General features: G+C 44.5%; 1 protein-coding gene across 1 annotated transcript in view; it reads right to left on the reverse strand.

The window, feature by feature from the left end:
* The window catches only part of POLRMT (RNA polymerase mitochondrial), a 46,287-nt gene extending 21,179 nt beyond the window's left edge, over positions 1 to 25,108 (reverse strand). The window contains 8 exon segments of the mRNA XM_078154179.1: positions 5,705 to 5,860; positions 10,081 to 10,227; positions 10,858 to 11,044; positions 14,800 to 14,930; positions 16,048 to 16,232; positions 16,235 to 16,729; positions 23,626 to 23,715; positions 24,908 to 25,108. Coding sequence (XP_078010305.1) covers positions 5,705 to 5,860; positions 10,081 to 10,227; positions 10,858 to 11,044; positions 14,800 to 14,930; positions 16,048 to 16,232; positions 16,235 to 16,729; positions 23,626 to 23,715; positions 24,908 to 25,010 — 1,494 coding nt within the window. The 5' untranslated portion in view covers positions 25,011 to 25,108.
* Positions 25,109 to 25,318: the final 210 nt, after the last annotated feature.

A 25,318-nucleotide genomic window follows, 5' to 3' on the forward strand; every position in this document is an offset into this window, starting at 1 on the left:
ACCAGAGCACAGGCCAGGAAAGGCGTAAACACCTTGCCCCTTATCACACCACCTTGGAAGAACTGAAAATTTACAGGTCCCTACAAGTATCTCTGAAAACAGCTGCACAAAACCCCCAAAGCTTGGGACAGTACATTCTCCACATTGGAAGCAGACCCCTACCTTAATGAAGAGTTTAAAACTCAAGTAATTGGCTGGGATCACGAGCAAACATCGCAAAAAAAGGTCAGACCATTAAATATTTCTTTGGTGACAAAGATCAAAATATACAACGAAAAGAAGACAACAAAGTCAAAGCTCCTACTTCCAAAGCCTCCAAGAAAAATATGAATCAGTCCCAGGCCACGGAAGAGCTCAAAAAGGATTTTGAGAAGCAAATAAGAGAAGTAGAAGAAAAACTGGGAAGAGAAATGAGAGTGGTGCAAGAAAATCATGAAAAACAAGTCAACAGCTTGCTAAAGGAGACGCCCAAAAAATAATGAAGAAAATAACACCTTAAAAAATAGCCTAACCCAAATGGCAAAAGAGGTCCAAAAAGCCAATGAGGAAAGAATGCCTAAAAAGAAAATTGGCCAAATGGAAAAGGAAGTCCAAAAGCTACTGAAGAAAATACTTCCTTAAAAATTAGAATGAGCAATTGGAAGCTAGTGACTTTATGAGAAATCAAGACAGTGTAAAACAAACCAAAAGAATGAAAAAATAGAAGACAATGTGAAATATCTCATTGGAAAAACAACTGACCTGGAAAATAGATCCAGGAGAGAGAATTTAAAAATTATTGGACTATCTGAAAGCCATGATCAAAAAAAGAGCCTAGACATCATCTTTCAAGAAATTATCAAGGAAAACTGCCCTGATATTTTAGAACCAGAGGCAAAATAGATTGAAAGAATCCACCGATCTCCTCCTGAAAGAGATCCCCAAAGGAAAACTCCTAGGAATATTGTAGCCAAATTCCAGAGTTCCCAGGTCAAGGAGAAAATATTGCAAGCAGCCAGAAAGAAACAATTCAAGTATGTGGAAACACAATCAGGATAACACAAGATTTAGCAGCTTCTACATTAAGGACCACAGAGGCATGGAATATAATATTCCAGAGGGCAAAGGAGATAGGATTACAACCAAGAATCACCTACCCAGCAAAACTGAGTATAATCCTTCAGGGGAAAAAATGGTCATTCAGTGAAATAGAGGACTTTCAAGCATTCTTGATGAAAAGACCAGAGCTGAACAGAAAATCTGACTTTCAAATACAAGACTCAAGAGACACATGAAGAGGTAAACAGGAAAGAGAAATCATAAGGGACTTATTAAGGTTGAACTGTTTAAATTCCTACATGGAAAGATGATACTTATAACTCAGGAGACCTTTGTCAGTATTAGGGTAGCTGGAGGGGAAAACTACATGTATGTAGACAGATAGATAGATAGATAGATAGATAGATAGATAGATAGATAGATAGATAGGGCACAGGGTCAGTTGAAGATGAAGGGGTGATATCTGGAGAATAAAATTAAGGGGTGAGAGAGGATTATAGTGGGAGAAGAAAGGAAGAGGTAGAATGGGGTAAATTAATTCACAGAAAATGGAAAAGAAAAGGCTTTTACAGTGGAGGAGAAGTGGGGGAAGGTAAGAGGGAATGAGTGAATCTTATTCTCACTGCATATGGCTTAAGGAGGGAATGCCATACATACTCAATTGGGTATGGAAACCTGTCTTACCCTACAAGAAAATAGAGGAGAAGGGTATAAGAGAGCAGATGGATGATAGAGAGGAGGGAAGATTGGGGGAAAGGGTAATCAGAAGCAAACACTTCTGAGGAAGGACAGGGTCAAAAGGGAGAACAGAATAAATGGGGGACAGGATCGGATGAAGGAAAATACAGTTAGTTTTCCACAACATGACTACTATGGAAATGTTTTGCACGACTACACGTGTATAACCCGTTATCGCGTTGTTTGCCTTCTCAATAAGGGTGGTGGGGAGGAAGGAAGGGAGAAAATTTGGAACCCAAAGTTTAAAAAACAAATGTTAAAAACTGTTTTCACATGCAACTGGGAAATAAGATAAACAGGCAATGGGGTATAGAAATCTATCCTGCCCTAAAGAAAAATAGAAGGGGAAGAGGATAAGAGAAGGGGGGAGGGGGAGACAGAATGGAGGCAGATTAGGGGAAGGGGTATTCAGAATGCACACCATCTTGGGGTAGGGGGAGGGACGAGATGGGGAGAAAATCTGGAACTCAAAATCTTATCGAAGTGAATGTTAAAAAACTAAAAATTAATAAATAAAAAAAATTCAATTTTATTTTCAGTTCCAAATTCTCCCCCTTCTATAATCATTGAGAAGACAAGAAAAACAAAACCCATCACAAATGTGTGCAGTCTTGCAAAATAAATTCCAGCATTAGCCATGTCCAAAAAAAGAAAGAGAAGAAAACATGCATCAATGTGCTCTCTGTGTCCATCATCTCTCCAACATGTTGCGGCATGAACCCTTTGGAATTGTGCTAGGTCACTGTGTTGATCACAGTTCCTAAGTTTCTCCAAGTTGATTACCTTTATAATATTGCTCTTGCTGTATAGATATTTCTCCAGGTTCTGCGCATTTCACTCGGCATCAGTTCAAAAGTCTTTGCAGGTTTTTCTGAAACCCTCTCCATCTCTTGGCTTTCCGGCTGTACCCAATCATATTCTGACTTCAGCTTTGGGTGCCAAGTGATGCCTGTAGTGTTCTAGTCAAGGATTTCAGAGACGGGCTAGCTCAGTCTCCTTATTTGATTCCCATTTGAAAGTGTTACAGATGAGGAAACCTGGCACCGAGAAGGTCAAGTACCCTGCTATCATCATACACGACCACCCATTACCCTCTTTTCTCCTCCAATATACTGGAATAGTTGGCATTTTTAGTTGGAAAAAAAGAGATGGGACAAAGCCAATGCAATCAAGATTAGGAGGGAAGCAGAAAACTGGGAAAGAATTTTTACAACCAGTGTCTCTGATAAGGGCCTCATTTCCAAAATATACAGAGAACTAGGTCAAATTTATAAGAACAGAAGTCATTCCCCAACTGATAAATGGTCAAAGGATATGAACAGGCAGTTTTCAGATGAAGAAATTAAAGCTACCTACAGTCATATGAAAAAATGCTCTAAAACATTATTGATTAGAGAAATGCAAATCAAAATGCCTGAGGTATCCCATCACACATATCAGCTTGGCTAACATGACAAAACAGGAAAATGATAAATGTTGGAGAAGATGTGGGGAAAACTGGAACACTACTGCATTGTTGGCAGAGTTGTGAACTGATCCAACCATTTTGGAGAGCAATTTGGAACTATGCCCAAAGGGCTACAAAAATATGCATACCCTTTGACACGGCAATAGCACTTCTAGGGCTGTATCCCAAAGAGATCATACAAATGGGAAAAGGACCCACAAGTACAAAAGTATTTATAGCAGCTCTTTCTGTGGTGGCTAAGAATTAGAAACGGAGGGGATGCCCATCAATTGGGAAATGACTGAACAAGTTGTGGTACATGAATGTAATGGAACAGTACTGTGCTATAAGAAATAATGAGCAAGCAGACTTCAGAAAAACCTAGAAAGACTTATATGAATTGATGCTGAGTAAAGTGAGTAGAACAAGTAGAACACTGTACATAGTAACAGCCACATTGTGCAATAACTAACTTTGCTAGACTTAGCTCTTCTCAGCAATGCAAGGATCTAAGACATCTCCAAAAGTCTCATGGTGGAAAATGCTATCCACATCCAGAGAAAGAACTATGGAGTCTGAATACAGATCGAAGCAGACTATTTGCTCTTCTTTTTCTTCTGTTTTGTTTTGTTTCCTCTTTCTTGTGGTTCCTCCTATTGGTTCCAATTCTTCTTTACAATATGACTAATGTGAAAATATATTTAATAGGAATGTATATGTACAGCCTGTATCAGATTGTGCACCATCTTGGTGAGGGAGGTAAGGAGGGAGGGGGACAAAATTTAAAACTCAAAAGCTTATGGAAGTGAATGTTGAAAACTAAAAATAAATAAATTAATTTTAAAAAGAGAGATGGGAATTTAAGATTTGGGTAATTAAAAATGCCTTTAAACTCCAGTGCAAGACTTCAATTATAACTGCTCTTCCATTTAAAATCTAACAAAAAACCAAACACAAATTCTACAAAAAAGTGACTGTTCACAGGTAGGACCAAATAAGGTATTTGTATACATGACTTTGTCGTAGGGAATGTATTGTAATCCAACCCAACAAAGCAATTGCTAAAGGGTCATCAGTCCCTCAGGGTGTAGAGCCTTCTGTTCTCCCTGGCTTGCAATCTCTAGAGACCAGATTTTCCTCTCAGGGTGTTTTTCTCCTTCCTGCTGTCTTTCCCCATCACTCCCTGCTGAATTATCTGATGTGCTATATGTCCATGGGAAGGCTTAAGAGGCCTTTCTTAGCCCATCAGCACCTTAATGATTTTCAGCTCCCAGGGTCTGATAGGGGAATACACACAGTGCTGCTCCAAGGTGCTCTCTCCCCACTGCTCTGGGGGTTAGGGGGTTGAAAGAATGTGGGGTAGGGCCCTGGCTAGTTCAGCACAAGACCAACTTTGGGCCTTTGCAAATATGAGCAAAGCTTTCTTTTGTAGCACATGTTTACTTATCTGTGTAAATGTGGTCATCGCCCCCTTCCCCTTTCTAAGAAGGTAAGCTCCTGGAGGGCAGGTACTGTTTCATTTCTGTTTCTGTGTCCCCAGCACACAGCCCGCAGCCTGATGTATGGCAGGCACTGAACAAATGCTGGCTGAATTGAATGACCTTTCCTCTTTAATTTCTTTAAGAAACTCTGCTCTTTAAGAACTATAGAGGGGCAGCTAGGTGGTGCAGTGGATAGAGCTCCAGCCTTGAGTTCAAATATGGTCTCAGACACATAACACTTACTAGCTAGTGACCCTGGGCAAGTCACTTAATCCCAATTGCCTAACCAAATAAAAGGGAAAAAAAAAAAGAACTACACAGTCTAAATACAGACCAAGGCATACTATTCTATTCTCACTTTTTTTTTCTTTCTCATGGTTTCCCTTTTTGTTCTGATTCTTTTTTCCCAACATGACTAATGTAGAAATATATTTAATATGATTGCACATGTATAACCTATGTCAGACTGCTCGCTGTCTTGAGGAGGGATAAGGGAGGGAGAAAAATTTAGAATTCAAAATCTAATAAAAGGGAATGTTGAAAACTATCTGTACATGTAATTGGAAAAAATAAAATCCTATTAAGTGGGGGGAAAAAGAAAGTTTTGCTCTTAAATCCTTTCTGCTCTCTTTGTCACTCCTCTTCCTCTCTGTGATAAAGGAAAGAAGGGTTTTCCTTCCTCTTCTAGACCAAGAGTGCCAGGTTCCCAGAGCGGCTGGGGTTACTGAAGACAACAGAGTGTGGGGACTACAGGACTCCCAAGAAACTGTGGGGAGTGACTGGGGACTCTGAGCACCACCCTCTTCAGCCTACGGCTGGCTATTTCAGATACATGTCTGTGGTGTTTAGTAGCACAATGTGGTAAGGAAAATCCTTCTAGCCCAGGCACGATGATCAGTCCAAATGCTCCTCATCCCTTTCCCCTGCCCCCACCACAAACAGATTTAGGAAGGTGGGTAGCTTCTGTTGACACACACCCTGTTCCTCTTGGCTTGCTTACCTGCATCATGAGGTCCACATAATCCTTGCTCTTCAGTAGGCACAGGTAGGGGTAAATGTTGGCCTTGTGCTGCACACTCATGTGGGCTTTCATCTCACTGAATGTCTTCAACAAGGCCTTCCGCCACTGGGATTTGAGGTCCTTGAGAAGGTTCCTCTGCAAAGAGAGAAACTGGCCTGTCATTATGATTTCATACTGCCTGAGGGTCTGCTAAGCAGGCTGCTATGCTAGCTGGGAACACAAGTCCTGTCCTTGAGAAGTTTCTGCTTTTACTAAACTGAGGAGAAAAAATATAGACTAGTTTAGAATGGTGATAACACTTCTCTGAGCTGCAGTCTCTTCCTCAACATCTGATTAGAGGAATTCCACATCCTCTGCTCTGACATTCTCTGACTCAGCTTCCTGAAGCTAGTCCATCCAGGTGAGTGACCCAGTCAGACCAAAGGAGGGGGTGATCCAGGAAGACCAGAACAGTCAAAGAAGGTTTCACCAAAGAAATGGGACTCAAGCAGGGCCTTGAAGAAGTCATACTTAGTTTGTGGAAGGGCAGAGGGCTACTCCAAGGGGCTGGTGTTCCAATCAGCAGGAACAGGAGGAAGAAAGGCAAGAATTCATCCAGCAAGGCAGCTAGGTGGCACAATGGATAGAGCACCAGCCCTGGACTACTAAGGGCCTGGAATGCCAGGTTGAGGAATTTGGACTTTCTCCTACAGGGAGCTACAAGAGAAGGAAGGTTCTTGGCAGGGATGACTGAGAGGGGATGACCTGATGGCAAAGTAGTGCTGCCGAATGATGGGCCTTATCAGTGGGTGAAGGGCAGGTCAAGGGCAAGAAAGAAGACTGCCAACAGGTGCCAAAAGGAAGTTCAATTAAGGGGTAGTTGCTTGGAGAAGATGGATGATGATAACAAAGACAGCAGATCTACTCAATACTTCTTTACTATTCAATTTACTTCTTTTCCTCTATCAAAAAGAACCATATTTAAATTGTGAAGGATAAAACAAAAAGGGTTAACATGGAGTTGAAATCCAGGCAAAGAGATGGTAAGAGAACATACACTGGACCTTGACCAAAATCACACCACCAATTCCTAGAGTAAAAGAACTTGGTTTCAGTTTTTTCACCTGTAACTGATCACTAAGAGTCATTCAATATTTACATCTAAGGATTCTTACACAATTGTAAGAAACAGCTGTCCAACTCCTTGAGGAAATAAGACAGAAAAAAGCTAGGGAGTATAAGACCGCACTGTACAATCATGGAGAAAAATCAGCCCGGGGTGGGGGGCAGGAGGATATGAAGGATGGGCATGAAGTGCTTGAATCCTGCAGGGCACCCAAGGAGCTAGGCCAGGAGTGGGGAACCTGTGGCCTTGAGGCAACATGTGCCCTCTAGGTCCTCAAGTGCAGCCCTTTGACTGAATCCAGACTTCACAAAACAAATTCTGTACAGCCTTTTGACTGAGTCCAAGTTTTACAGAACAAATCCTTTTGTTGAGGACGTAGAAGGCCACATGTGGCCTCGAGGACACAGGTTCCCCATCCTTGAGCTAGGCCAACAACAATGAGATAAAGAGAGCGACTGCGTTCTAAGTGGAAGTACATGATGGGAGGCAAGTGGACTGTGGAAATCATATAAGAGAGGGGCAGAGTTGTCCAAGGGAAAGCCCACTGGATTTGAAATCAAAGGTCTGGGCTTTGAAGGCCAGCTTTTCCCAACTGCCTGGGTGTGACCCTGGGCAAATAATTTTACTTCTCTGAGCCTCACTTACCTCAAGAGGAAATTACACTAAAAAACCTTTAAGTTCCCTTCAGCTACATATCTATGCTCCTGTATGGCTACTGAGAGGCCCTCAATGATCTTTAAAAAGTCCTAAATAAGAGAGGGTAGGGCTGGTGACAGGGAAATAAATGTTAACCCAATGCTTGAAAGAAGGTAGAGCCTCAAAACTCTAGGTCTATAAGCCTAACTTCAATTCTTAGCAAAGCTACATATCTCTGTGTGTGTGTGTGTGTGTGTGTGTGTGTGTGTGTGTGTGTGTGTGTGTGTTGTATAAGCCTAACTTCTTTTTTTTTGTTTGTTTTTGTTTTTTTCATTAAAATCATTTTACTTAAAAACTTTAATTTAGCAAATGTAGATTTCAAGGGACAGTCATATTTACGAGGACAGAGCTACTACTCCCCCCCCCAGGGTTCCTGTAGGACAGACAGTGGAGGCACTGAAAACCTTGCCCCTAGAAGCTAGGGCTGGTCCAATGACAGCAGGCCTGAGCCCAGAGCCCAGAGCCCTGGAACAGGTAGTCCAGCCAGGTCTAGCTCAAATGACAAAGACAAAAGTACAGATTGAAAGGGAATATTGGGAAGACGGGAGTGCAATGAGGAAAAGCATGGCAGGAGGTCTCAGGGGAATGGGGGAAAAGAAGGGTTAGGCATATGAGGTGTTGTACCCAGGGCACATGGAGGCACCAGAGGGGTTGGCTCACTTGAATTGGGAGAGGGGCAGCCTACCCTAAAAGAAGAGGCCTGGGATGGCCCTTTCCTCTCCCTGGGGGCAAGGAAGAAGGTATCATTCTGCTTGGAGACTTTGTAAGCCTAACTTCTTAGCAAAGCTTGTGAATGTTATTGTGAAAGGGATGGCTTAGGAGTGGGGAATCACTAAAAATCAACACGGCTCGTTCAAGAAGAGGTCATGACAGACTAAACTAAGTTTCTCTTTTTTTTGGTTAGGCAATGGGGTTAAGTGACCTAAGATTTTTTTCAAGAAAGGTTTTTAGACCCTTGGTCAGATCTAGATCACCTCTATTTCAGCAAAGCAACTGGCAACAATCTTTTATGCTACCCACGTGGACCAGATGAAGAGAGGACTAGAGTTAGGATTCTGTAGCTGGCTTAATGACCAGAGTCAAAGAGTAATCATTAACTGATTGAGTTAACCTGGAAGGAGTCTCTACTGCAGTGCCCTAGGGATCTGTCCTTGGCTCTACGTTGTAAAGGACTTTTATCAAAGCTTTGGATGAAATCTCAGATGGTTAACTTCCCAAATTTGAAGACAATACAAAAGGAGGGACAGTTAATATGCTGGGCAACAGGGTCAGGATGTAAAAAGCCCTCAAAAGGCTAGAACAATGGGATCAATCTAATACCACAGAACTGCATAAAAAGAAATTTAAAGTTGTGAAGTTTAAAAATATCAACTCTAAGAAAAATATGACTGCGAAGGTATGATTAGACAAAGAGTTCACATGAAAAAGATCTGGGACTTTTAGTGGGCAGCTCTTAGATAGCACAATGGATAGAACACTGGGCCTGGATCAGGAAGACTTATCTTCTGAGTTTACATCTAGCTTTAGACATTTACTAACTGTGTGACCCTGGTCAAGTCACTTAACTCTGTTTGCCTCAGTTCCTCATCTGTAAAATGAGCTGGAGGGGGAGGATTCTGAGAAGATAATGAAGTAGGTCAGAGAATTCTAGGCTCTCTCAATTTCAAGAACATCACCTCAAAGTGAATGTAGAATAGCAGAAATAAACAGTCAGGGTAAAGTAGTCGTCCTCCTAAGACAACCTGGGAGGACCTCAGGAAAGGCTTGACCTCCAGGGGCACAGGTGTGGCCCGAGTAAAGTACAAACACCTCCAGGGCAACGCCACCGAATCAACAAACACTAGGCCAACAGCAAAGAGATAAAGAGCATGACTGTGTTCTAAGTGGAAGTGTATGAAGTGAACCAGGAAAAACTGTATAAGAGAGGGGCAGAGTTGTCCAGTGTAAAGCACACTGGATTTGAAATGGCAGATGTCCGGTTGGAACTGAGAGGGTAAGAGGGCAGCAATGCCAGCGCTGAGGTGTGCTTTCGAGGAGCCCTGACGAGAAGGGTTTCCATCTAGTTCACACTGCCCCTGCCTTCTCTTCTCTTTCTCCTTTGCTACAACCAGGCCTCAAGCTACGAATGGCAGCTCCACTGTGATGTGCATCCTATGAATGGGAAGATATCTTGAAAGGGTTTCCTGAAATCTTCTAGGTCCTTCTTTCTCTTTTCTCGGGAGTCAGTGATACCTGCACTTTCCGCTCTTGCCTCTGGGCCACCAACCCTTTCGTCTCCATATGATTAGCCAAGCATGTGGCTGCAATATACCCAGGCCATTCCCCTTAGCCAACCTGGGGAGAGCTCGAGAAACTAGACCAACCCTTGGGGGGAGAAGACAAGAGCAGCCAACTGACAAGTGTGTATGAGGCTCCCAGAAGAGCAGGCAGCTTCCCTAGAGCTCAACAGCAACTACAACCCCTAGATCGAACTCAGGCCACAGGGTGAGAGGTTGGGTGACGGGACAGATGGATCTGAAATCAGAGACGGGCGGGAGGAGAACAGAGGACTCACTGCACGATAATTATTTTCCGTTACTGGTGTCTTCTCCACTGAGTCAATAGTGATTGTCATGGCTGACTCCAATGCTAGCTGCTGCTGGAAGCGTTTCTGCAGCTCGAGCAGAGGCAGTGGCAGCTTCGGGTAAGACATAGGCTTTTCCTACAAACCCAAAACAGTAACACCAATCACACATCACAGAAGTTAATCCTCGACTATCCCACCAATGGGGGGAGAGACACAGATGAGATGAGAAGGCAGCCAATCAAAGGCAGACGCGGCTTGACATGGCACAGAAACAAAGGGTCACTGCAGCAGCCCAAGAGTCTCTCCCTCCTATGACACTGAACACCAAGAAGTATAGCTGTCTTTCCTAACAACGCAGTCCTGATTTCTCTTATGACGACCTTTTACAGCTCTGTCATCCGTACCCTTTATCCTAACCCTTTCTGAGTCTCTAGGGTTATCAGCATAATCCCGCAATGACCACCAAAGAGGTTCTGCTCTTTATTCACAAGATCTGACAGTATGAAAGGACCATAGAGGTATTTTGGTCCAACCCCTTGGTTTTAAAGGGGAGGAAACAGGCTCAGGAAGAGGAATGAACTTGTTCACAATGATGGTGCTAGTAACTGAAAGAAGCAGGACTCAAGCCCAGGGACTGGAGACCTTCAGCTTCTCCAGAGGAACAGCCTCAAGACAAGCCCTATTCAAAACGTGGCCTTGCAGCAGAATGAGCTAAGTACCCTCACAGTCCTGAGTGAAGTGAATCAAAAGGACGCCCAAGGTCACCTTGCAATAGAAGTCTCTCAGCAAAGGAGACATGGCGATCTTGCGGGAGGATGCTGGGGGCGGTGAGAATCCGGGCTCCACCTTCTGGATGGCTTTCAGCACCATCATCCTCTCCTGCTTGTGGAGTGCCCCCTTGTGGAAAAGGTTCTCCAGGTGCAGGCCGTCTGTCACCATCTGCTTCAGACAGCTGTGTGGAAAGGCGGACAAATAAGAAGCTTGGGCCAGTGGTTCCCTCCTTTATAAATTTAATGTCTTCTTAGGATAATTTAACTCAGCAAATAGTAATGAAACTCCTTACTATCTGCCAGAGGCACTACGTTTACACTGCAAAGAAAAAGCCAAAAAGAGAATAGCCCTTGCCTGCTCCATATGGAACTCGCAACATAAAGACTCCTAGACAGAGAAGTATAGGATAGGGAGTGAAGCCAAGACATCCAAGGCCTTTCAGAATATGAGGAAGAAGAGCGCTATTTGCTAGGTAAATGAGGGAAGGCTTCATGATGGTGGTGGCACCTGAGCTAAACCCTGAAGAACACCAGATTGATGAAAGGTGAGAATGAAGGCGAACCTGATGCAAAGATGTTTAATTTTATGTAATCAAAATTTTACCTCATTTGAGTCTATCTACCCCTTGTTGCACAATGAACTCTTCTCTACATAGGTCTGACAGGTCATTTCATTCTTATTCCTCCTAAGCTGTTTATAATGTCACTTTTAATGCCAAAGTCATGGACCTATTTGGAGATTATCTTGGTATTCAGTGTGAGACGCTGGTCCACACCTACTTTATGTAAGACTGTTTCCCAACAGTTTTTGTCAAATAATGAGCTCTTGTACCAACAGCTACGATCCCTGGGTTTATCAAACTATCAAACTACTATGCTTGTTAATCTATTCCCCAGATCAACCTATCTCTAAACTAGTACCAGACCGTTTTTAATTACTGTTTTGCGGTACAGTTTGAGATCTGGTACTGCTAGGCCTTTTTTCCCACTTGTTTTCATCACTTCCTGTGAATTTCTTGACTTTATATTCATCCAAATGAATCGTATTTTTTTTTCCTAGCTCTTTAAAATATTGGTGCTTGGTACTTTGTTAGTGGGTTGATTAACATGGCACTAGTAACCTGGTCTTAAGTAAGTAAATTAATTAAAGTGACAGTAACATTTTTATTACCTTGACTCACTGGCTTATACATAAGCAATGAATATTTTTCCAATTATTTAAATATATCTTTGTGTAAAGTGTTTCATATTTGTGTTCATATGGTTCCTATGTGTGTCTTGACAGGTAGACTCTCAAGTATTTTAAACTTTTTTTATATGTTATTTTAAATGGACTTTCTTTCCCCTGCTGGATTTTATTGGTAATACCCAGAACAGCTGCTCACTTCTGTGTTCCTTTTATATCCTGAAACTTTGCTGAAAAGGTCATCTTGATTAGTTTCTTAGTAATCTCTCTAGGGCTTTCTAAGTAAACCATCATATTATCTGCCAAAAGACAACACTTTCTTTCCTTTTTGCTCGTGCTTACTTCTTCCACGTCTCGTCCCTGTTTTACTGCTACAAGTTAGCGCTCTTAAAGCTCTCCTGAACAGCAATGGCAGTAGCAGACATCTTTGCTCTACCCTAGCTCTCACTGGAAAGGCCTCTTGCTACTTCTTCCCTTTACAGAGAACACTGCCTCTTGGTTTTAGGTAGATACTATTTATCATGTTAAGGAAAGGTCCACGTATTCCTGTGCTTTTATTGCTTTTTCCTGCTTTTATTGATTTAATCATGAATGTTATGGTTCTTCTTACCTTGTTATTAACACAGTCAATTTTGTTTATAGTTTTCCCAATATGTGAGCCAGTCCTGCATTCCTGATATAGATCCAACTTGGTCATAGTGTATGACCTTTGTGATAGGTTGCTGTAGTTGGGGCAGCGAGGTGGCGCAGTGGATAGAGCACCAGCCCTGAAGTCAGGAAGACCCGAGTTCAAATCCAGCCTCAGACACTTGAACTTACTAGCTGAGTGACTCTGGGAATGTCACTTAACCCCAAATGTCTCACCAAAAAAAAAAAAGATATGTTGTTGTAGTCTTCTTGTAATATTGTATTTAGTATGTTTGCATCAATTTCACTAGAGATATTGGTTTACAATTTTCTTTCTCTCTTTTGATTCTCCCTGGCTTAGGGATAAAGACTACACTGCATCACAAAAATAATTTGGTAAGACCACCTCTTCCTACCTCTTTTTTTTTCTAGAAAAACTTGGGCAGACTAGTATGAACTGATGCAAATGAAGTGTACAGAACCAGAAGAACTATTTTACCATAACAGTAATACTGTCAACTGCTACTACTGCAAACAGTAAAATAAAAATCAACTTTGGAAGACTCAGTAATTGATCAACACAAAGACCCACCACAATCCCAAAGAACTCATGCTGAAACCTGCTACACGCCTCCAGAAAGAGAGCTGATGGATTCAGAGAGCAGACTGAAGCATATTTTCTTCTTTCTTTTTCTTGCTTTTATTTTTTTTTTGGGGGGGGTTGTGGATGGGTAGAACATGGCTAATGTGGAAACATGTTTTGCATGACTATACATATTTGTAATGGGTTTTATTTCCTCAATAGATGGGGGAGGGGAAGAATTTCAAACCAAAAATTTCTTTTTTTTTAAAGGAAAAGAAAAAAAGACACTTCCCAATGTGACCTGGTGGACAGAGCACTAGACTATAAATTAGGAACACTTAGGCTCAACTCCCTCCAATGACAATTAGCTAAACGATCATCAACAACTTTTCTACCTTTCAGTGCCCTCCCCTGTAAAATGCCGCACCTACCTCACAAGAATATTATAAGGTTTCAACAGCACTTTGCAAAAATGTCAAATGCTGGGATAGGGGAGGGGGGAAGAACTATGGATTCCCAAAGAGGGCAGGGTCAGGACAGGGTAGGAAAGGAATCTGGCAAAGGCCTCCACCGGCAGAAAGAATGAGGGCAAGCAGGTGAGAGAAGACCCAAGTCAAGTCACCCAGAAGACTTCCTACCACCTGCTCTACCTTGGATGTGCTCCTGAACAGCAAGAACTTTTGACCTTAGTGTTTTGTACTGACCAAAGTGACCACCAGAGGACAAGCGCGCGCCCCCCTCTCCCTCCACTTGAGGCTTCTGGGAACTACTGTCCCCCCTGTCGGCTCTTTACTACCTCCACAATTAGGGCAACCCAAATAGTTCTCAACAAAGCCCTTTCCTTTCCCTCCTCTCTCCAAATTCTCTGTACCCTGGGGTCCCAGGCCCCCCAAGAAGGTGAAAAGGAACAGGACCATAGGACACTGAAGCTGGAAAGAGGCCCTATTCGGCAAGGCTAGTTCCTGACATCACCTTTGGAGACAACATTAAAAGGGCCTTTCAAGGAGGGACAGGGCGCCAGATAGTAAATGATCTGGGAATAGAGACTGGATTCCCTGCAGGATTCGCGGACTGCAGACCTGCCTGGGCTCAGAAACGCTCAGAGAGGGAAAGGGGGCCAATCAAGCCATCGCCAGCCCAATATGTGTGCTCAGGGAGTAAGCTGCTGGTAAGTTCAGATCAGAACTAAGACCGAGACTGGAGAGAGCCACCGAAGCCTGGGACCCCTGGAGGACTGGGGAAGCAGGGCTTCAGTCTGATTCCAAGGTCCTTCTGTACAGAACCACTGGCTTTGGAATCAGATGACCTGGGCTCAGATCCTGGCTTTTCGATTTGTGTGACCTGGGCTAAGTCACCTCATTTTGCAGATTCTTTTTCCTCATTTCTAAAGTGAAGGGACTGGCCTGGGTGACCACCTCCAGATCTCTGAGCAAAGGGAATGCAGACCAGCATGGCACAGGGGTGCCAAGCACACACTGCACTGATTCCCAGGGAGATAAAAGTAGAAAGGGAACCCTCAGCAGGCCCAGGGGCAGCTTTACCTCTCGATGATTTTGAAGTCTGCATTTACTCGACCCATGCACTCCAGAACCGAAGCATAGGAAACCAGGTCAGGAGTCAGCCCTGACTCATCCATCATGGAAAACAAGGTGCTTACTTGATGCAAGGAGCCCTGAGAGAAGCAGAAATAGACAAAAGGCCTGAGCTGTTGATCCCAGAAGCCTTACCCAGGCCTTTGGTGGAACCACCCCTTTCCAACAATCCCACCAACATTGTCCACCGCCCCTCAGTCAAGTGACCTCTGTACTCTGCCTCCCCCCTCCCTCCTTAACCAAATTTGTAAAGTTACCTGGGTTCACACTTGTCTTAATGATTCCCCTCCCCCAAAACATTACCTGCCCCACTCTCCTGCCAAAAAGAGAGAAGAAAGCGACATGCTAGTCAGAGTTAGAGAGCCCAATCCACGCTGATGACAGAGCTGCCTCTGGTCCCCAACTTTATTAGCTTCCATAAAGGATGCAGACATGGGTACAATGGAGGCAGGAGCAAAAAGGTGTCACTGTGGGGAAAATGGGCAGGATGGAGGGGAGTGGGCTACCTAGGCAGGAACATCCTCTGCCTGCACTGGGCCAGGGCTGAGGAGGCCTTCTAGTGTGGTCACAGGCAAGGGCTGATTAATTTTTCTGAGCTTTAGTTTCCTCATCTGTGAAATGGGGATATCTACCTCATAGGGTTATTGTGAATCTTACATGAGAAAGAAAAAAGAAGGGCTTTGGAAAGCAAAGACTGTTAGATACACATTAAGAAACTACTCTTGGGGGCAGCCAGGTGAGGCTGGATAGAGCACCTGGAGTCAGGAGGACCTGAGTTCAAATCTGGCCTCAGACACATAACACTCACTAGCTGTGTGACCCTGGACAAGTCACTTAACCTCATTGCCTAGCCAAAAAAAAAAAAAAGACAAAAAAACCTAGGGTTACTTTTTGGGGATGACATGGGAGCATTCTAACAATGTACCCAGGAACAGTGTACTTAGGACATCTGGTAACACAGAGGGGAGGAGCATTGAGGGAAGACTTCAGGGTAGCTTTGAGTATGAGGTGATGCCAGAGGGCTGCCCTGTCCTCAGGGCATACACTATCCACTGACCCCAGGAGCGATGTCCAAGCTACCCAAACACACAGCTCAGATCCCAGGGCAGGACTTAACAGGCACCAGTGGCAACCGAGTCAAAGGGAAAGGGAGAGACTTCCCCTTGCGGGAAGCAGCCTTGGCAGAGATGCTCTCACCTGCTTGGCCCAGGCTTTCAAGAGGCAGTTGTACATGGGCAGGGTCAGCACCCTCCGGCTACCGGAGTGACGAAAGTATGAGAGAAGCAGATTGCTGGCTTGTGCCACACGGTTCTGGGAGAGCAAGCACTCCAGACAGGACAGAAGAAAAAGCTGCTTTCCAGAATGTCTAAGCACTTCAGGCGTCGCCCAGAGGGGTCCGAGTCAACAACGTAAGTTCTGTTTCTCTCCAGAACTTTCAGAGCCTTTTGAAAAGGCTCCTGTCTCATAATGCCATGTGGAGTCTCCTGCCCAGCTCCGGCCGTCTCTTCCCCAGTATCGGCTTTCTCTTTCCCAGTATCAGGCATCTGTTTGGTAGATTTCAATTTTCTGCTAAGAAATGCTCTCTCTCCCTTCTTTATCTGGGATTCAAAAAAGGTCCTTTCCTTGAGCTTGACTTCCAGGTGCTGCTGTCTCTTGAGCAAATCACTCTTTTCCTGAGTGAGCTTCTCCACCCACCGGCTTTGGGTCTTACCCACCACAGGGAACACACTGCTGGCATCTCCCCTGGCTCTGTCCTCCACCAGTCCGAGGGCCTGTAAGTCCTTCTGATTGCCTGTCCTCAGTGGGGCCACTTCCACTCGATTTATGGTCACTTCAGATACATACTCATTCTGGAGCTGTCTTACTCGGGCCTCTAGCACTAGTGCAGGAGAGAAGAGAAGGCACAATCACAACTGTGCACCTGAAGCTGGGGGCTTTGCCCATAGCACCTAATCCTTCATCCACAGGACAGGACTTTTTTAAGTTGCTCCCCATACCTAGGGCTGAGATGTTTCCCCAGAGTCAATTCTACTCTAGATGGCCCCAACAGCCTAGTGACTTAGGAGGCACCTGAGATGGACTGAATCTCCCGGGGCTCAGGCCCAGCCCTCTACTCTTACCCCAAACTGAAGCCAAACCCATTAGGTCCTGGAGGCAATATGAAATGGGTGCAATCATTCACCTCCTGGCATTCTGATCTGATCCGATTTCAAGAACCAGCTAGTGACTACCTCCATGCCTAGCATCGTCCCAGGCACTTCAGCGAGAATACAAAAAAGAGGAAAAGGCACAGTCCCTGCCCTCGATGGACATCTAATCTAAGCATAGTGTGTCAAGCTCAATGGCCTCTCTGCAGCTTGTGATCCTACTCATATTCCCCCTTCCTGGTCACTCTCCCCTCCTCCCTTGACTGCTGACACTGATGACATTGCTCTCTCTTGATTCTCTTCCTTCCTGTCTGGCCATTTCTTCTCCATTTGCTTGGCTAAATTATCACCCATCTCCTGCCCCCTAACCACAAGGATCCCCCAAAGCTCTGTCCTAGTCTCTCTCTTGACTGGGACCATCTCCAGTCATCCTGATCTGTATCTTGCCACTGGACCCAGATGGCTCCGGAGGAGAAAGTGAGGCTGGTGATTCTGCACAGCCCTGCCTCACTGTAATCCACTTCACTGCAAGTCATAGCATCACTTTCCTGCTGTCATGATCCTCTTTGAGAACGAAGGACAGACAACAAAACAAACACCTCTCCTGACTTAAGGTGCTACATTGCTAACCGCCAGCTGGGAACCTTTACCTCCGCGTCTTTCAATGTGTGCAAAATGGAACTCATCATCTTTGCCTCACACATTCCCATCCTCTGCTGAGAGCACTGCCATCTTTCCAGTGACTCAGGTTCGTAGCCTAGAAGGGAGTCATCTTCATCTTCATCCTCTGCTACCCTAGCCCTTCCCATTCACCTCCAGTCAGCCCTGGGGTCTTGCTAGGCCTATGTCATATTATCTAGCCTGTCAGCCCCATTCTTTCCACTCATACCATAACTACCCTAGGACAGGCCCTCCTCACTTCTCCCCTGCACATGTACAATGGCCTCCTAATTGGGTTTCCTCTTCCCAGTCTTTCTCCTTTCCAAACTATCTTCTATCCTAGACCACAACAGTTTTCTCTAAAAGCACAGGACTGACCATGTCACTCCCCTCTTTCAAAATCTCCATCAGCTTCTATTACCACTGAGAAAAATTCCTGCTTTGGCATCAAAGGCCCTTGACAATCTGGAGCCATCCTGCCTTTCCAAAGATATTTCCCATTTCCCCTTCACATACTCCATGCAGAGGCCAAACTGGCCTGCCTGTTGTTCCTTAAATCCAACATGTCATCTTTCCCCTCCATCTCCTCAGTCCCGCCTCTTAGAATTCGTAGCTTCCTTCAAGGCTCAGCTCCAGAGCTCCCTCCTCCATAGAGCCTACTGGTGCTCCCTCCCTCCCTCTCCAATTAACTTGTATTTCCTCTTCTATGGACACGTTACATGCCCCAAGAAAATGTGAATTCCCTGAAGACAGGCTTAGGCCAGGGCCTGGCACACTGAGGCATTTCATACATGCCTGCTGGACATGAGATAGTTCAATGTCCCAAGGAGGCAAGACTTGCTCAGCATAGGTCCTCCCTCCAATACCTTTTCGACTTGAGGCAACACCTCTCTGAGTTTAGCTGGGCAGCTCCTTGAACAACAGACACAAGGTCCATCACTTTGGGTGCTAAGCCCATGAGGGAAATCTTTTCAACTTGGAAGGCTCTGCTGGCCTCACCTAGGGGAATGAGCAGAGTCCTCACATCTCAGTCAAGCCCTTTATTAAAGCTAAAATAGGGGGGAAGCTACATGGCACAGTGGATATAGCACCGGCCCTGGAGTCAGGAGGACCTGAGTTCAAATCCAGCCTTAGACACATGACACTCACTAGCTGTGTGACCCTGGGCAAGTCACTTAACCCCATTGCCTAGCACAAAAAAAAAAGCTAAAATAGGCAAGAAACAATTATAATCTCCACTCAGCAGTTCACACTTTATGGAGCACTTATCTCACTGAGATGGAGAGAGTCCAGGTAATTATTCCTACTTTACAGATAAAGATTCAAAGGAGCTGAGTGATTCTCCTGTTAGTAAGGGCTAGAGTGAGGCCCCAAGTTCTATCTCTGAGCAGATAGCAAAAATCAAGTATGAGACTGTGTGGTAAGGATGAGAAAGGCTACAGAGCCCAGGAGAAAGGAAAGACGGCTCTGAGCAGCCAGAAAAAGTTCTGGGAAGAAGACAGGAGGTGTCCCTGAGCAAAAGAGAAGGAGGAAGGGGACCTTCTGGGCACCTCCAACTTATGCTTATGCGCAAGGAAATGCAAAATACAAAGAAAAAAGAAAATCATTCCTGCCCACCAGGAGTTAACACTCTAACGTGGGGGAAAAATAGAAACAGATATCAGTATAAAGCAAATTCGAAATAATTTGTGGGGTGTGGGGAAGGGGGAGGAAAGATACTAGATTTCAGACAACTCCAAAAGACTCATGATGGAAAATGCGATCCACATCCAGAAAAAGAACTCCGGAGTCTGAAGGCAGAGGGAAGCAGGCTATGCGCTCTTTCCTTTTGTTGCTTTGCCTTGTTTCTTCTTTCTAGGGGTTCCTCCCATTAGTTCTAATTCTTCTTTGCATCATGACTAAGGTGAAAATATGTCTAATATGAATGTATAAGTAGAGCACGTATCAGATTGCACGCAGTCTGACAGAGGGGGAGCAGACAGAGGAAGAAAAGGTTTAAAACTCAACATCTTATGTCAGTGAACGTTGAAAACTAAAAGTAAATGAATTAATCATTAAAAAGAAGAAGAGTCTGAGCCTTGAAGGAGCTGGGAACCTGTGAAATCTAAGTGAGGAGTCAGTGCACTTCGAGCATGGGAGATAGCTCACGTAGATGCCAAGAGGGGAACAGCCAGGAGTCCAGTTCATAACATAAGACTGTGTGAACGAAGAAGGCCTGGCTGGGGCCGGACGTGAAGGGCTTATCCTAGAGGCGTAACTGGGAGTTCCTGGAATGATGTGGTCCAGGCCTATGCATTAGGGAATAGCAACTTGGCAGAGTCATAGAAGAGGCACTGAAGTGGAAAGAGCCCAGGAACAGAGAAGCCACCTTCATTTGCCATTAATTATACACAGCCTGTATGCTGTTGTTGTTTTTGGCCACTTTAGTGAAACACGCTGAGATGATCCCACAATTCTCTAATCCTGTACAATCCCATGTACAGAGTTTACATGAAGATTAAAGAACTAATATCTGGTAAACCCAAGGACTTTGACTACTAGGGCAAAGATATGTCATCCAACAAAAAGTGCTAGAAAACTGGAAAGCAGTTTGACAAAAATTAAGCTTAGAATAACATTTTATACCACATACCATAATAAGTTCCTAATATATATTTCTAAAATACAGAAGGTCAAATAGAAAATGGAAGAGGGTAACTTTGTACAACTATACCTAGAAGAATAATTCTTAAATCAACAAAGGATAGAGGTGTTCCTAGAAGACACAATACAGTTTTGATTTATTTCAACAAAATTGAAAAGTCTTTATAAAAACAAAATCAATGCAGCTGAATTAGAAGAACAGTAATTCAATGGGGAAAAAACCTTTCACAGTAAACACAGACAGTTGACCCTCAGCATTCAAGCATTTAACTTTCTTGACTTCAAGTAGTCATGTGATTTTATTATTAACCTCATTTTCACTTTTTTGTTGGCAACTCTGCACATCTGTGGCTAGGCACAGTAGAGAAAAAAACGAGAGGCACGACGCATCCTCTAGCCAAAAGCCCCATCGTCTGCCTGGCACAGTTCAACCACAGAGCCAAAAGGGTGCGTAGAGATGGCAGGCTGCCCCTTTCCCTTCTTCTAACATTGTGCTGTCCCTGCCCCTCCCCAACTTGTCTGGCATTGCCTCTCCTCTCCTCTGTATTTTAGGGGTTATTTCATGGTAGCTCTTAGGAAAAGTGCCTGTTATCAGAATTAATGTTTTGTTACAAAGAACTGTATGCAGAAAACTGTATCTTCAGCAATCTCTAGTGGAAGATTCGTTTTTGTTGGTCATAGGTACCCAAACCCACATTTCCCACAGTTTGATGCAACAACCTTCACATTTTTTACTTTCGTGCTTTTAGCCTCTGAAAAAGTCGAGGACTGACTGTGTATTAAAGATCTGATATCCAAGATGAACTTGGAACTGGTACAAATCTATAAGAACACGAGCCATTTCCAGCAGTTAAGTGGTCAAAGGAAAACGGATACGCAGCTTTCAAAAGGAGTAATGTAAGTTGTCAACAACAATATGAAAAAATGCTCCAAGTCATTAATAAAAAAGAGAATGCAAAATAAAACTGTGATTTTTTAAAATAAATTGTATCTAATACTTAGCACAGTGCCTCGCACACAGTAGTTGCTAAACAAATGTTTACTGGAACAGCAACATTGTGTGATGACCAACTTTGATAGGCTTAGCTCTTCTCAGCAATGCAATGATCTAAGACAATTCCAAAAGACTCGTGATGGAAAATGCTATCCACATCCAGAGAAAGACCTATGGATCTGAATGCAGATAGAAGCATACTATTTTCTCTTTTTTTTTCCTTCCCCATGGTTTTTCCCTTTTCTTCTAATGCTTCTTTCACAACATGACCAACATGGAAATATGCTTAATATGATTGTGTATATACATATATATATATATATATATATATATATATATATATATATATATAGCCCATATCAGACTGCATGCTATCTTGGGGAGGGGGGAGAGGATGGGGAAAATTTAGAACTCAAACTCTTATAAAAGTTAATGTTGAAAACTAAAAATAAATAAAATTTTTAAAAGGACATTAAAAAATGAAAAAGAAACTTTTACTGGACATCGGATGTTTCACTTCATATTCATCTGATTAACAAAAGACTAAAAATAGTAAATGTTGGTGTGGCTATGGAAAGATAGACTCAATAATATACCATTGGTGGAACCATGAATTGGTTTTAAATCAATCTGACTGTTTTAGAAAACACTTTTGGAATTATACTAAAAAGGTCATTAGAACATATATACCCTTTGAACCAGTGATATCAGTGACTGGCATATACTCTAAGAAGATCAAAGAGAGGTAAATGTTCCATATGTACAAAATACTCATAGCAGCAGTTTTTGTCAAAGTAAAGAGCTAGAAGGAAACTTCGTGTGTGCCCGGAGATTGAGGAACAGCTGACAGGTTGTGGCATATGAATATTATCGTACTGTAAGAAATGACATAAAGAATTCAGAGAAACTTGGGAAGGCCTGCACGAATGGATGCACAGCAAAGCACACGAAGTCAGGAAAAGTTCACTCAATGACCATGATAATATAAAAGAAAACCACACTCAAAGACTTGAAACTCGACTAATGCAGTGTCCAATCATGACTTCAAAAGACTCACAGTAAAGCAGACCAGCACCCTTCCTAAGTGACGTGAGCACTCCTCAGACCCACCATCAAAATGAAAGAAATCTATTTTGAGCTTGTCTCTAGAGGCAAATAGGCTGCCTTAATCTAAGGCCACTGCCCAAGAACAATGAGGCCTGGAGCCATGAAATAGTGTCAGCTCAGTATCATCAGTTGTAAAAGTAGGGAGATGGACTAGATGGCCTCCAGGCCTGGGGCTATAATCCTGTGACCTCCACCTTTATTGGGAGGTGCCTTCTCCAGACACCTCTAAAATGACCTCTCCCTTTCTACTCCAGTTTCTTAGCCAGAATCCTCTCCTCCTTCCTGCTTCTCTCACTTTCCTTTACAGTTATTTTGTGTGGGTTTTCCCTTGATTAAGTCGAAACCTGCTTGAAAGGAAGCTGTGTGTCTCATCATTCTATCTTCAACACCTAATTGAGGACCTGGTACATAGAATGCACTTAAGCAAATCTCTGAAGTGAATGAAAAAATAAAATCAATAAATAATTAAGTGCCTACTATTTGTTAGGAACTGGGGATACAAATAGAGAACTGAGACACTCTGCTCTCAAGAACCATCCCTTCGGGGGATGCAGCAGCAAGTTAACCAGCCCCAGACACTTACCAGCTGAGTGAGCCTGGGTCAACCTGTTTGCTTCAGTTTCCCCATCTGTAGAAACAGGGATAATGACAGCACTTCCTCTCAGGGTTGTGAGGATCAAATGAGAAATTTGTAACACTTTAAAGCACTATATAAACACCAGCTACTGTTGTTATTATGTTCACAGATTTCGTGGATACATACAAAACAAATACACAGGGAAGGGTGATTGGGTGGGGCCAGCCCAATCAGAGGAATAGAAGAAAGGTCTTTTGGAGGACAGGGAGATCCATCAGTGCCATGAAGAGGGCTTCTCCAGGGTAGGAGTGAGGAGGCACAGTACTTCACACATGGGGGGAAATCCACCGAACAGGAAAGGAATGCTGCCTAGGGGAAACAGCAAGCAGGCCAGTCTGGTAAACGCTCAGCATGTGTGAGGGGAATAATGTGTAGCTGGCTTGGAAACAGAGGCAGAAGGCCAGACTGTGTAGGGCTTTCAAAGGGAGAGATGTCTGAACCTTATCCTAAAGGTAATGGGGAATCTTTAAGGCTCCCCACACGTACACTTTGGACTAGCAATCAATGAATGGTGACTGTTTTCAAGAAAACTGTTTTCCCTTGGGAGCCTTTCCCAACCACTTATCAAACTCCTTATCCAAACTTACCTTCCAATAGTTCCACTTGCCCTGCATCCCTCCTCCTATCCTGTTCCGGAGCATTGACTGAGTACCTTCTGCCCCAAGTCCAAGAGGCCCCTGTAGGAAAAAACAGTTAACTCCAGAGCCCAGAAAGGAGCAGGAATGGCTCCAAGGACTGAGTCCTCTTCTACCTCCAGGCCCCCTGATATTTGTAAAGTGCTTAGCACAGTGAGCACATAGTAGGCCCTTAATAAATGCTTGCTCCTTTCCCTCCCCCCTCATCTAGGAAGGGGCAGCCAGGGCCCTGGCATCACCAGGCAAGGGCAATGCTGTACAACAGACAGGATTTGGTCCAAGTGCCTGCATTTAATAAGGCCTGAGTCTTACTCCCCGTGTGATCGTGGAGAAGTCACTTCCCTCCCTTACCTGCCAAACATTGGGAGCTAAACCATTAAGCTTCTAAGGCTCTAGACCTGTGGTCCTATGGCCTGGTCTTCGGTCCCCAAGACTGAGTGGCGGATCTTAGAAGGGTTTATTGTGGGTGCAAACGGCGAGCTTAGGCGACAACTGAGCCAGAGGCTCTTCAGTCAATTCAGACAACCAACGTCGGGGCCATGGATGGAAGGAAACAATCACAGCTCCCACCTCCCAGGGCGGCTGGGGGGCTCCCATGACATAATATTGGCAAAGCACTTAACACAGTGCCTGGCGCATAAGAAGCTTGTGAACTGTTTCCTTCCTTACTGAGTACCTACTCTGTGCCATGCGCTGTGCTAGATGCTCTGCAAATATCTCATTGGATCCCCACATCAACTCTGGGAGGTGGGGGCTATTATCATCATCTCCATTTTAGAGCTGAGGAAACTGAGGCAGTTCGACAGGAAGTGCCTTGTCTCCAGAACCACACAACCACATTTGAACCCAGGTCTTCCCGTCCACTCTATCCTTGCTGTCATGGAGTCAAAGGTCATAGGCTTCCCTGAAGGTGAAACAGATTGGGGAGGGAATAAGGACGGATAATAGAAAAGGGGGGTTAAAGGTCGGAGGCTTTAAAAAGTCCGTGAGTGTGGGTTCAAGGCAGGTCACTGAGACTAAGATCAAGCCTCCTCGAACTCGCGGTTGGCGTGAAAGTTTAGGAGTTCTTGAACTCTGGGGGTGAAAGGTCCGGGATGACAGACACCTGACCCGCAAGGTCGGGGTTAAGTATGGGGTCAAACGGGTGCTGGGAGGTGGGGACCCAAAGGCTCTTCCTAAGGGTCAACCTAAGGGACACACCGTCCTGACAGGGATTCGGGGGGCTCCCATTTACCTTTCTCGGGACCAGGGCAGGAGCTGCCCTCGGGCCGCAGGGCTCTCCCGAGCCCTGCCGTCCCCCTGCTCAGCAGCGAAGCCCTCAGCCGAAGCACCGACATGCCGGCGGCCCTGGGGGCCCCCAGCGCAGCACGAGGATCAGCCACACCGCCCTCCCCGCGGCGAGCCCCTGACGGGACCGCTCTCCAACACGCAGGCGCGCGCGCTCCGCGCTGGCTGCTGGGAGTCGTGGTCTCCGTTTCCTCGGGGAAGTGCTACCCCAGGCACTCCGGGGTGCGGCACTTACACTACAAATCCCATAGAACCATGTGGAGGGCGGGGCGAGGCCGGAGGTTGCCGAGAATATGACTTCTGATTGGCTGTGCCGCCTATCCATCTCCCGCTCGAAGAGAGAGTTATGGAGTGGAGA

The sequence above is a fragment of the Phascolarctos cinereus genome, unplaced genomic scaffold (assembly GCF_003287225.1).
Source record: "Phascolarctos cinereus isolate Bilbo 61053 unplaced genomic scaffold, phaCin_HiC Scaffold_4;HRSCAF=312, whole genome shotgun sequence".
Classification (NCBI taxonomy): domain Eukaryota; kingdom Metazoa; phylum Chordata; class Mammalia; order Diprotodontia; family Phascolarctidae; genus Phascolarctos; species Phascolarctos cinereus.